Here is a 12,542-nt window from a genome sequence, read left to right on the forward strand (position 1 = left end):
GGACAAGATCTGGCTAACAGGGAGCCCTGGGAAATGGCCTCCTGTCTGTGACTTATCTGACCCCCATTCCTCTTCAGAACAGGAGATGCTGTGGCATGATAGTAGAGAAAAGCAGAAAACATTTGATTTATTTTAATGGGAATGGGTGAGGAAATACATGAGGATACTGCTGAATGACCATATATGTACAGTTGAAGTCGGAAGTTCACATACACCTTAGACAAATACATTTCATTTCAGTTTTTCACAATTCCTGACATTTAATCCTAGTAAAGATTCCCTGTCTTAGGTCAGTTAGGATCACCACTTTATTTTAAGAATGTGAAATGTCAGAATAATAGTAGAGAGAATGATTTAGTTCAGCTTTTATTTCTTTCATCACATTCCCAGTGGGTCAGAAGTTTACACTCAATTAGTATTTGGTAGCATTGCCTTTAAATTGTTTCACTTGGGTCAAACATTTTGGGTAGCCTTCCACAAGCTTTCCCACAATAAGTTGGGTGAATTTTGGCCCATTACTCCTGACAAAGCTGGTGCAACTGAGTCAGGTTTGTAGGCCTCCTTGCTTGCACATGCTTTCTCAGTTCTGCCCACAGATTTTCTATGGGATTGAGGTCAGGGCTTTGTGATGGCCACTCCAATACCTTGACTTAGTTGTCCTTAAGCCATTTTGCCAAAACTTTGGAAGCATGCTTGGGGTCATTGTCCATTTGGAAGACCAATTTGTGACCAAGCTTTAACTTCCTGACCGATGTCTTGAGATGTTGCTTCAATATATCCACATCATTTTCCTCATCATGATGCCATCTATTTTGTGAAGTGCACCAGTCCCTCCTGCAGAAAAGCACCCCCACAACATGATGCTGCCACCCCCATGCTTCACGGTTGGGATGGTGTTCTTCGGCTTGCAAGCCTCCCCCTTCTTCCTCCAAACATAACGATGGTCATTATGGCCAAACAGTTCTATTTTTGTTTCATCAGACCAGAGGACATTTCTCCAAAAAGTACAATCTTTGTCCCCATGTGCAGTTGCAAACCGTAGTCTGGCTTTTTTATGACGGTTTTGAGCACTGGCTTCTTCCTTGCTGAGCGGCCTTTCAGGTTATGTCAATATAGGACTCGTTTCCTCCAGCATCTTCACAAGGTCCTTTACTGTTGTTCTGGGATTGATTTGCACTTTTTGCACAAAGGAAAATGAATCTCTAGGAGACAGAACGCATCTCCTTCCTGAGTGGTATGATGGCTGCATGGTCCCATGGTGTTTATACTTGCGTACTATTGTTTGTACAGATGAACGTGGCACCTTCAGGCGTTGCTCCCAAGGATGAACCAGACTTGTGGAGGTTTCTGAGGACTTGGCTGATTTTCTCATGATGTCAAGCAAAGAGGCACCGAGTTTGAAGGTAGGCCTTGAAATACATCCACAGGTACACCTCTGATTGACTCAAATTATGTCAATTTGCCGATCAGAAGCTTCTAAAGCCATGACATCATTTTCTGGAATTTTCCAAGCTGTTTAAAGGCACTGTCAACTGGGTGTATGTAAACGTCTGACACACTGGAAGTGATACAGTGAATTATCAGTGAAATAATCTGTCTGTAAACAATTGTTGGAAAAATTACTTGTGTCATGCACAAAGTAGCTGTCCTAACCGACTATAGTTTGTTAACAAGGAATTTGTGGAGTGGCTGAAAAACAAGTTTTAATGACTTCAACCTAAGTGTATGTAAACTTCCGACTTCAACTATATATATATATACTGCTCAAAATAATAAAGGGAACACTTAAACAACACATCCTAGATGTGAATGAAATAAATGATCTTATTAAATACTTTTTTCTTTACATAGTTGAATGTGCTGACAACAAAATCACACAAAAATAATCAATGGAAATCCAATTTATCAACCCATGGAGGTCTGGATTTGGAGTCGCACTCAAAATTAAAGTGGAAAACCACACTACAGGCTGATCCAACTTTGATGTAATGTCCTTAAAACAAGTCAAAATGAGGCTCAGTAGTGTGTGTGGCCTCCACGTGCCTGTATGACCTCCCTACAACGCCTGGGCATGCTCCTGATGAGGTGGCGGATGGTCTCCTGAGGGATCTCCTCCCAGACCTGGACTAAAGCATCCGCCAACTCCTGGACAGTCTGTGGTGCAACGTGGCGTTGGTGGATGGAGCGAGACATGATGTCCCAGATGTGCTCAATTGGATTCACGTCTGGGGAGCGGGCGGGCCAGTCCATAGCATCAATACCTTCCTCTTGCAGGAACTGCTGACACACTCCAGCCACATGAGGTCTAGCATTGTCTTGCATTAGGAGGAACCCAGGGCCAACCGCACCAGCATATGGTCTCACAAGGGGTCTGAGGATCTCATCTCGGTACCTAATGGCAGTCAGGCTACCTCTGGCGAGCACATGGAGGGCTGTGCGGCCCCCCAAAGAAATGCCACCCCACACCATGACTGACCCACCGCCAAACTGGTCATGCTGGAGGATGTTGCAGGCAGCAGAACGTTCTCCACGGCGTCCCCAGACTCTGTCACGTCTGTCACGTGCTCAGTGTGAACCTGCTTTCATCTGTGAAGAGCACAGGGCGCCAGTGGCGAATTTGCCACTCTTGGTGTTCTCTGGCAAATGCCAAACGTCCTGCACGGTGTTGGGCTGTAAGCACAACCCCCACCTGTGGACGTCGGGCCCTCATACCACCCTCATGGAGTCTGTTTCTGACCGTTTGAGCAGACACATGCACATTTGTGGCCTGCTGGAGGTCATTTTGCAGGGCTCTGGCAGTGCTTCTCCTGCTCCTCCTTGCACAAAGGCGGAGGTAGCGGTCCTGCTGCTGGGTTGGTGCCCTCCTACGGCCTCCTCCACGTCTCCTGATGTACTGGCCTGTCTCCTGGTAGCGCCTCCATGCTCTGGACACTACGCTGACAGACACAGCAAACCTTCTTGCCACAGCTCGCATTGATGTGCCATCCTGGATGAGCTGCACTACCTGAGCCACTTGTGTGGGTTGTAGACTCTGTCTCATGCTACCACTAGAGTGAAAGCACCGCCAGCATTCAAAAGTGACCAAAACATCAGCCAGGAAGCATAGGAACTGAGAAGTGGTCTGTGGTTACCACCTGCAGAACCACTCCTTTATTGGGGGTGTCTTGCTAATTGCCTAGAATTTCCACCTGTTGTCTATTCCATTTGCACAACAGCATGTGAAATTTATTGTCAATCAGTGTTGCTTCCTAAGTGGACAGTTTGATTTCACAGAAGGGTGATTGACTTGGAGTTACATTGTGTTGTTTAAGTGTTCCCTTTATTTTTTTGAGCAGTGTATATATGTAGACATATGACATGTTTTGTATAGAAATATGTCATATAATTGCTGGCTATATTATGTGATGTAAATGCTCACTCCGCTGATAAAGATGTTTGACATCCTGCCCTGTTTGTTGACATCTGACCTCAGAGCTGAATAGCCACAGAGGGGCTCAAGCCCAGTCTGCCTGGTATTCTGTCACGGCTGTTCGAAGGATCAGACCAACATGCAGCGTGTTCGTAGTTCCACATATTTATTAAACGTGAAACTGAAATGCAATACACTTAAATACTTGAAAACACAAAACAACAAACCGTGACCCAGAGAGGAAAACACACTACTCAAAAAATATAACCCACAAACAACAATGAGAAAAACCCCTACATAAATATGATCTATAATCAGAGGCAATGAGGATCAGCTGCCTCCAATTAGAGATCAACCCCAAACAATCCCAACATAGAAATAGAAAACTAGAACTTAAACATGAACAACCCAAAACACCCCCTGTCACGCTCTGCCCTACTCTACTATAGAAAATGACATCTTACTATGGTCAGGACGTGACAGTACCCCCCCCCCAAAGGTGCAGACTCCGAATGCAAAAAAAAAAACACAAAGGGAGGGTAGGGTGGGTGACTAATGTCTATGGCGGCGGCTCTGGTTCCGGGCGTAGTACCACCACCGCCGCCCGCTGATACCCCCGCTTCTGTATGTCCGGAGGAACCAGACCATGGATCATCGCCGGAGGCTTCGGACCGCCAACCGCCGCTGAAGGCTCTGGGCTGCGGACCGCCGCTGAAGGCTCTGGACCGCCGCTGGAGGCTCCGGGTTGCGGACCGCCGCTGGATGCTCCGGGTTGAGGAGCATCGCTGGAGGCTCCGGGCTGAGGAGCGTCGCTGGAGGTCCGATGTGTGGAGCTGGAATACGAGGCGCCAGACTAGTAACACGCACCTCAGGGCGAGTGCGGGGAGCAGGCACAGGACATACTGGGCTATGGAGACGCACTGGAGGGAGAGTGCGAGGAGCAGGAATCGGTCTCACCGGACTGGGGAGACGCACTAAGGGCCGAGTGCTCACAGCAGGCACTGGCCGTACCGGGTTATGGATGCGACTGAAAGGAGAGTGCGAGGAGCAGGCACAGGACGTACTGGACTATGGAGGCGCACTGGAGGGAGAGTGCGAGGAGCAGGCACAGGACGTACTGGGCCGCGAATGCGCACTGGAGGTCTGGAGCGTATGGCTTGCACAACCCGCCTTGGCTGGATGCTCAACTCAGCTCGACAACTGCAGGGTGCAGGCACAGATCGCACCGGACTGTGAATGCGCCCCCCTGACGACACAGTCCGCATCACCGCACAACACGGTGCCTGCCCCGTCACTTGCTCCCCACAGTAAGCACGGGAAGTTGGCTCAGGACTCCACCCTGACTCTGCCCAACTTCCCATGTGCCCCCCCCCCCCCCGGAATGCCTCTCGTGCTTCCTTCGTTGCCTTGCCTGTTGATCTCGTCGCTGTACTTCCCTCGCTGCTTCCACCTGTTCCCATCGGAGGCGATCCATTCCGGCCTGGATTTCCTCCCACGTCCAGGATCCTTTTCCCTCCAGTATGTCCTCCCATGTCCACGACTCCCGCTGCTCCATTCCACGCTGCTTGGTCCTTTGTTGGTGGGTTATTCTGTCACGGCTGTTCGAAGGATCAGACCAACCCGCAGCGTGTTTGTAGTTCCACATATTTATTAAACGTGAAACTGAAATGCAATACACTTAAATACTTGAAAACACAAAACAACAAACCGTGATGCAGCGAGGAAAACACACTACTCAAAAAATATAACCCACAAACAACAATGAGAAAATCCCCTACTTAAATATGATCTCTAATCAGAGGCAATGAGGATCAGCTGCCTCCAATTAGAGATCAACCCCAAACAATCCCAACATAGAAATAGAACACTATAACTTAAACATAGAACAACCCAAAACACCCCCTGTCACGCCCTGCCCTACTCTACTATAGAAAATGACATCTTACTAGGGTCAGGACGTGACAGCAACTGGATTCTTGTAAACAGTAAAATAAGCTCACTGTGCCAACATGTTTGTAGTGGAGCATTATTATTTACAGGAGATTTGACTCCAACATCCCCTTGTGGATTAGATTGAATGGAACCCTCATCTCGAGATTAGCACACAGTCCTCTCTATACCGTCAATCCCTACTTCACAGACACAAATGCTGTTCAAACATCAGTTCTATTGCCACTAATGACGCTTTTAAACATCTCCGGAGCAACACACAGCGCTGCCGTAGACTTACTATTACTATTATTAAATAACGGGAGACGTCAACAGAAATGGTAAGACGATCCAGTGGGAGGCTGGGAGCTCGTTCTTGAGGAGAGGAGTGGTTCGAGTTTTACGGAATGGAGCGTTCGGCTACATGGTGTTTACTACTGTTCTGCTGTTGACAAAGCTTGAAGTGTGAGGGACTAAGTCCCACATTCAGTCAATCGAAGAACCCAACTCTGTTCACGCTGTTTTGGGACCTGTAACCTCGACACACCGCACAAGCTGTTCCTCTCATGGACATGCCCTTCAAATACATTGTGTCCTTGTGTGTGTGTGTGTGTGTGTGTCCCAGATTTGTCTCAGGTGCGTTTCTCTGATTGTGGCAGTGTGTTTTGGAGCATTGTCTGTTGTGTCCTTGTGTTGTTGTTTGCTTGTTGTCACTCTTCCCCAGGTCCTGGGAATCTGTAGATGAAATACCACAGGGAACACATTTGATTTGCAAATAGTTTTTGGAAAACAACACATAGGTGTGTTTGTTCCAGACAGTGCTGATTTGCAAGAAAACTAGGCGTGCTTATTCTACTGGTTTCTACATTTGACAAAAAAAACACTTCAGGAAACACAAGATTATATGCCTCAAGGATATACCACGAACAACGAGACATGTTTTGCATTGTAATATTGCGTTTTGTCTGACACGGTAGTTGTGTAACCTACAATTCTGTTGAAGGGTGGAGCCTTAAGCTGCTACACACACCAAGAGTTTGCCAATTAAAATTCACTGGAGTGTTTTGTTTGCTGTAACTTTCCAGTCGATGCCTGTTTTGCACATTCCAGTCAAGGTCGTCAGTGTTTGCGCTGTAAGTTCAGAAGTTTGTTTGCCATCCAGTCAACAGACACAGACATCCTTGCTACCATTGATAATGTTCCACTGGTGTCCAGGGGTTCAGTGACACCTAACACTCACTGGGTGGATCATTTTTCAGATATGGGCATGTGTGTGTGTGTGTGTGTATGGGCATGTGTGTGTGTGTATAGCAGCCTGTGTGTGTGTGTGCCGATTGAGCTATGACCTGTACCTCAATCATCACCCCCTTCTGGGAAAGCACAGGTGTTTCCTCTGATAATATACTCACCAACTCCTCCTGTCTCTCTCTCCTCCGTCCCTCCCTCTCTTTCCCTAACCAGGAAGTGAGAGCTGTACAGTCCAGCCCATCCAGAAGAGCCCCAGCCAGTAGCTACCAGCTGGACCAGAAGAGGGACCCATCACCTGGTGAGAAGATGGCCTCAACTCATGACCCCAGCCTCTGTAAGTAGTTCATTACTTACTTAAGTAGTATTACACACTACCTCCTCCTCCTCCTGGACTTTTATTCCATCAGAAATCAGGTTTCACAACTTTCAAAGAATTTCTTCAAATCCACATAGCAGCTACAGAATGTGATACTGGTTATGTGTACTTGAGAGAGAAATCCGAAGACGAGCTTGTGTGTTGAGAATATACTGTATTGTCCTTTGTGGGATCAAATCAACTCTGGGAATTGAGTATCATCCGAGGCAGAAAATGAATAACCCTAGATACAGAAACAGTGTTTCCATTACTGTGATAGGAGAAGTTGGTGAGTGGCTACATTGTGGGTTCTCTCTTTTCCACTGCAACTGATAACACTGGCTGTACAGAGTAGTCGTGGGGAAGGTGCAGTATTCTCCATCTAAAAAAACTGCAGTATTTCTCATTTAAAAAGGTTCTCAGATATATGTTTCTTTATGGAAAACCATCCACAAATATACATTTCACTGTTTCACTCCATTTAAATGAATTACACGTGTGAAGGCAGAGGACGTGACCCGAGTGAGATAGCCCTTGAGTGTGTGACATTGGGGTCATGTTGAGGTGCTTCAGTGAGTGAGTGAGTGAGTGAGTGAGTGAGTGAGTGAGTGAGTGAGTGAGTGAGTGAGTGAGTGAGTGAGTGAGTGAGTGAGTGATACAGAAAGGCTCAGTGGATTGATGACAGCTCACTGTGTGTTTCACTCATTTACTTACTCACACGCGCACACACACAGACACACACAGACACGCACACACACTCACACACACACTCTCTCTCTCACACACACTCACACACACGACACGACTCCTAGTTGTTGTTGTGGTTTCAATAACAACCTATATACAGCAATTCAATCTCCAAAATGTTTTTTTTTCTCTTCTCAAATGTTACGTCGGTCATGTGAAATGGTTAAGCAGTCCTAAATCACTGTGGTGGCTAAAGCTGGAAGACACTGTGGCCTTTGCAGACCGGTGTTGGTGTAACTGATGAGGGTCTGTGAGAGCTGACCGATTGACTGTGTCATGTCAGTGACAGCATCATGTGATTTACAGCTCACAGTGAGTGACAGAGGAGGTAAAGGAGCTGTTTGGCCAAAGCCACCGTGTTAAATAAAGACCTGTGAACGACACACTGCGCTTTGTGCTTTAAACAAGTACCAACCTCACCTTCGAACCAGCATGCTTTTGTCTTTTAAATAGACAACCTTGGTTACAATATCTCCCTTTTGCATATCCCACTGGATTCTGGATCTGGTTTATATAGCCCACACCTGTGGGTCCAAACAACACTATATTTTTTATATGGAATGTAATATTCACAGTTGTAGTGGTATTATTTTATAATATCAGGGGATACGCTCCGTTGGGAAAAGCACCACTGATTTTGTTAAACAAGGCAAATTTGTTTTGGGATTTTACCCAACGAAGGTTATTGGAGGAGATTTTAGCCTCAGGATTCCTGCTTGAATTGGAAATCGAAGCTCCAGTCACTCAGATTGACACCTATTGATCCACATTGTTTCTCTTAGGGCTTCTCTAAATGGCAAAAGTTCACTTCCTCCCATTATCTTCCATTAAGCACAATACTCAAACAGAATCAGAGGGCTAAGGTGCTTTGAGGGACAAGAGTCTCTACCTAGACAGGCAGCACATAAAATAAACTGTGATTATCTATTGTCTAAACACTGACCTGAAAATAAGCATTGCCAGTGAATTTGCATACACATCTACTGTGCCTTAACAAAAAAAGTTTCCAGAATTTGTGAAATGCGTTCATTATTAACCCTTTGAAGGCCTGCAGGCATTAGCTAGCTGATAAAGCACCAAGGGATGCTGTCTATGACATCAGATATTCCGGGCGAGTTTGTTTACACTCCACGAACAGGAAATCCATGTGCAATTTCAGAGGGATTATCAGCATGGCACAGGTTCCTACAGCAGAGATAAGCAGGCTTTCCTTTAGTCGATGCACTGCTATGTCTGACTCTGGGGGTACTTACACACCAGAGGAGGCTGGTGGGAGGAGATATAGGAGGAAGGGCTCATTGTAATGGCTGGAATGGAATTTATGGAATGGAGTCAATCATGTGGTTTCCATATGTTTGATACTGTTCCATTAATTCCTTTCCAGCCAATACAATGAGCCCTTCCTCCTATAGCTCCTCCCAATAGCCTCCTATGGTATGCACTGTGTTTCCTCTGCATGGCCAGAAAACAACAATCAATGCTATCTACTTGAATTTAGTGAACTATACAATACCTGGAGGCTTTCTGAACAGAACCAGGAGTACCCTGGGTAGAATGTCAAGAAAGGTCAGGGTCTGCACATTGATGCCTTGAGCGAGCTAATGCTAATCAGTCTTTAATAAAAGGCCTGAATGAGAGAAGTTAGCGTGATGAAGCTATTCTCACAAGGTCAATGGCTTAAGGGGGGCTCGCTCTTGTTGGGCAAAGTTTACTCCCCTCTTTCATGCTGAGCTCTTTTCTCTTTCTGCAGGTTAGTGAGAAAGTTACAGAGGGTCAAAGACCATACCCCCAAGACATACTAACCTCTTCGCCATTACCAATAACAGGGAGGATAGCCTGTCTTGGGGGTATGACATCTTTAACTTTCTCACTCATCATTATTCACAATTCATTTAGGATTATCCGTAATCATTGTGGCATCCACATTAATGTAGTAGTGTTTAGAAACATATTATATTCGATTTACAATAAAAGGGACTTAAAAATGAAACAATACATTATTTACCATGCATTTCTATTGGACACAAAATAATCTGAAACACAACCAAAATGAAATGCAAATGCATCCAACAAGTTTGCAAAGTCATTGCTATGAATATGGGACCAAATACTACACTTTTGACTTCTTTATTTATAAGAATCTTCAGGGGTGTCAATAATTTTGACTCCTACCTTAAAACTTCTTCAGGATTGGTGTGTCCCCCATGGGACCGTTGAGCTAATGTAGGCTAATGTGATTAGCATAAGGTTGTAAGTAACAAGAACATTTCCCAGGTCATAGACATATCTGATATTGGCAGAAAGATTAAATTATTGTTAATCTAACTTCACTGTCCAATTTACAGTAGCTATTACAGTAAAATAATAGCATGTTATTGTTTGAGGAGAATGCACAGTTTTGAACTTGAAAAATTATTAATAAACAAATTAGGCACATTTGGGCAGTCTTGATACAACATTTTGAACAGAAATACATTGGTTCATTGGATCAGTCTAAAACTATGCACATACACTGCTGCCATCTAGTGGCCAAAATCCAAATTGCACCTGGGCTGGAATAATACATTATGACCTTTGTTTTTTTTCTTTGCATTATCTTTTACCAGATCTAATGTGTTATATTATCCTACATTCCTTTCACATTTCCACAAACTTCAAAGTGTTTCCTTTCAAATGGTACAAAGAATATGCATATCCTTGCTTCAGGGCCTGAGATACAGGCAGTTAGATTTGGGTATGCCATTTTAGGCGAAAATGTTAAAAAAGGGGCGGATCCTTATGAGGTAAAAAATAAAATGTATTTCTTGTTAAACAAAATCTCTTTCTCTGACCAATTTTTTTGGAGCATATAACATAGCTCAGTATTTGAATTATTTATTTTATACACTTATTATTGCTCATCTTTAACAAGGGTATCAATAATTTTGGACCTCACTGTATGGAAACACTGGTTTGGTGCTGGAGATGATGAATATGAGGTTGAAAAGTGGCGGAATTGCCCTTTAACTACGACATGATGTCAGTTCAATGATAAATGATTGAATGATACTTCTTGTATGTCAAGTAAAGGGCCAAGTTTCCAGTCACCAAATATTGCATTTAATTTATGTGTGTTCTTAAGATAGAATTCTTAATTGAAACAATAACAAAACACACTCCCCGCCCCTGTTTAGCTAAAAAGCTAAGTAATGGGGCTGGAGAAATTTAACCACTCTCAAATTTATGATATCAAATGTATAGTTTTAACCATGTTTTGAATCTCTAATGTGTTTCTTTACATTCATGCTGTTTTATAAACATTGAGGTAAAGCAAGCTATTCGGGGTTCTGATGGGGTACGACAGTTGAACTAAACTCATTAAGCATTTATAAGATATTCTTCAAGAATCAATGGGAATCAATAAGTCCAAAAATGGATCTAGCAACTAAGGATTCTAGCTTTAAGGCATGCATTTATGTAACAGTTCCTGGAAATGTTATCAATGATTCCCAGAACACAAGTGGCTTTAATAATAATAGATTTATTTTATACAGCGTTTTTCATTACAAAGAATTTCAAACACGCTGTAAAAACAAACAAAACTAATGTAGAGATCTGGCAGGTCTTGGGTGATGTAATCGGTCTGTGTGTAGCTGGTGTACATTTACATTACATTTAAGTCATTTAGCAGACGCTCTTATCCAGAGCGACTTACAAATTGGGCAGAGTCAGGCGCAGGACAGCAGATATGAGTAATCAACGTATTTACTCAAGAATACACAAATACAACACAATATACCGAGCCCACAATAACGGACCGTATACAAGACAAACAATCACTCACAATCAACCATGGGGGAGCAGAGGGTTAAATAATGAACAAGTAATTGGGGAATTGAAACCAGGTGTGTAAAACAAAGACAAAACAAATGGAAAATGAAAAGTGGATCGGCGATGGCTAGAAAGCCGGTGATGTCGACCGCCGCCCGAATAAGGAGAGGAACCGACTTCAGCGGAAGTCGTGACAGGTGATGTTCTTCCATCTTCAGATGATAAGGTGCTGTTCAGCCAGGCAGTTCAGAAAGGCTGGGCAGTAACTTAAGGGGAGGGAGCCTCGATGGCACAAAGAGGGAGCAGCGTCACTCAGTTACTTAGACAGGCCCGGTACCACAAACACACACACACACACACACACACACACACACACACACACACACACACACACACACACACACACACACACACACACAGACACACACACACACACACACACACACACACTAAGATCTGAGATATATTTGTATATAGTGTGTTGTAAATGCCATGATCATGGCTGATGCATCAGGTCGAGCTATGACAGGCGGCTCTGTTGTGGTCTCAGAGGGGACTCCTGTCCATCTGGTATCCCTGTTCCCCATCTGGGCCCGGGCAGCCAAGAGAGATCCCTGAACCTCAGGTGTCTGCCCTCTACTCAGTCCCCTTCACTTTCTACTTTTCATTTTTGGCATGTAAAAAGTCCTGCTCTCTGTGGCTCTTAAAAGGGAGCCTAGGGTGGATTCACACATTTCATCATCAAAGATATTAAAAGAACGTCATCATGGTGAATCATCGTTGTCAATATTTCTGGATTTCGGGACGTGTATGAGGTTATCTGGGTCGGTCCTCTCATTGGGTTGATTACCCACCCCATCCCTTCGTCTTTTCCCCTCCTCTCTGAGAAACGAGCGTTGCGGGTCCGGTTTCGAGGTCTCATTGAAGAACGTCTGTTCCGTTAGGTCCGTGTGACTTAAGGTAAAAGGAATGTAGGGTACCTCATCTAAAAAAAGCCCCCCTACCCCTCCTGAGCTCTGTCTTTTAGGAAGGGGGGGGCATCTA

At 44.6% G+C, this 12,542-nt stretch overlaps 1 protein-coding gene across 1 annotated transcript in view; it reads left to right on the top strand.

Moving 5' to 3' along the window:
• The window catches only part of LOC106575303 (xin actin-binding repeat-containing protein 2-like), a 60,425-nt gene that overhangs the window by 17,330 nt on the left and 30,553 nt on the right, over positions 1-12,542 (top strand). Inside the window, 1 exon segment of the mRNA XM_014151752.2 lies at positions 6,800-6,920. Coding sequence (XP_014007227.2) covers positions 6,800-6,920 — 121 coding nt within the window.

Source organism: Salmo salar, chromosome ssa17 (assembly GCF_905237065.1).
Source record: "Salmo salar chromosome ssa17, Ssal_v3.1, whole genome shotgun sequence".
Taxonomy (NCBI): Eukaryota; Metazoa; Chordata; class Actinopteri; order Salmoniformes; family Salmonidae; genus Salmo; species Salmo salar.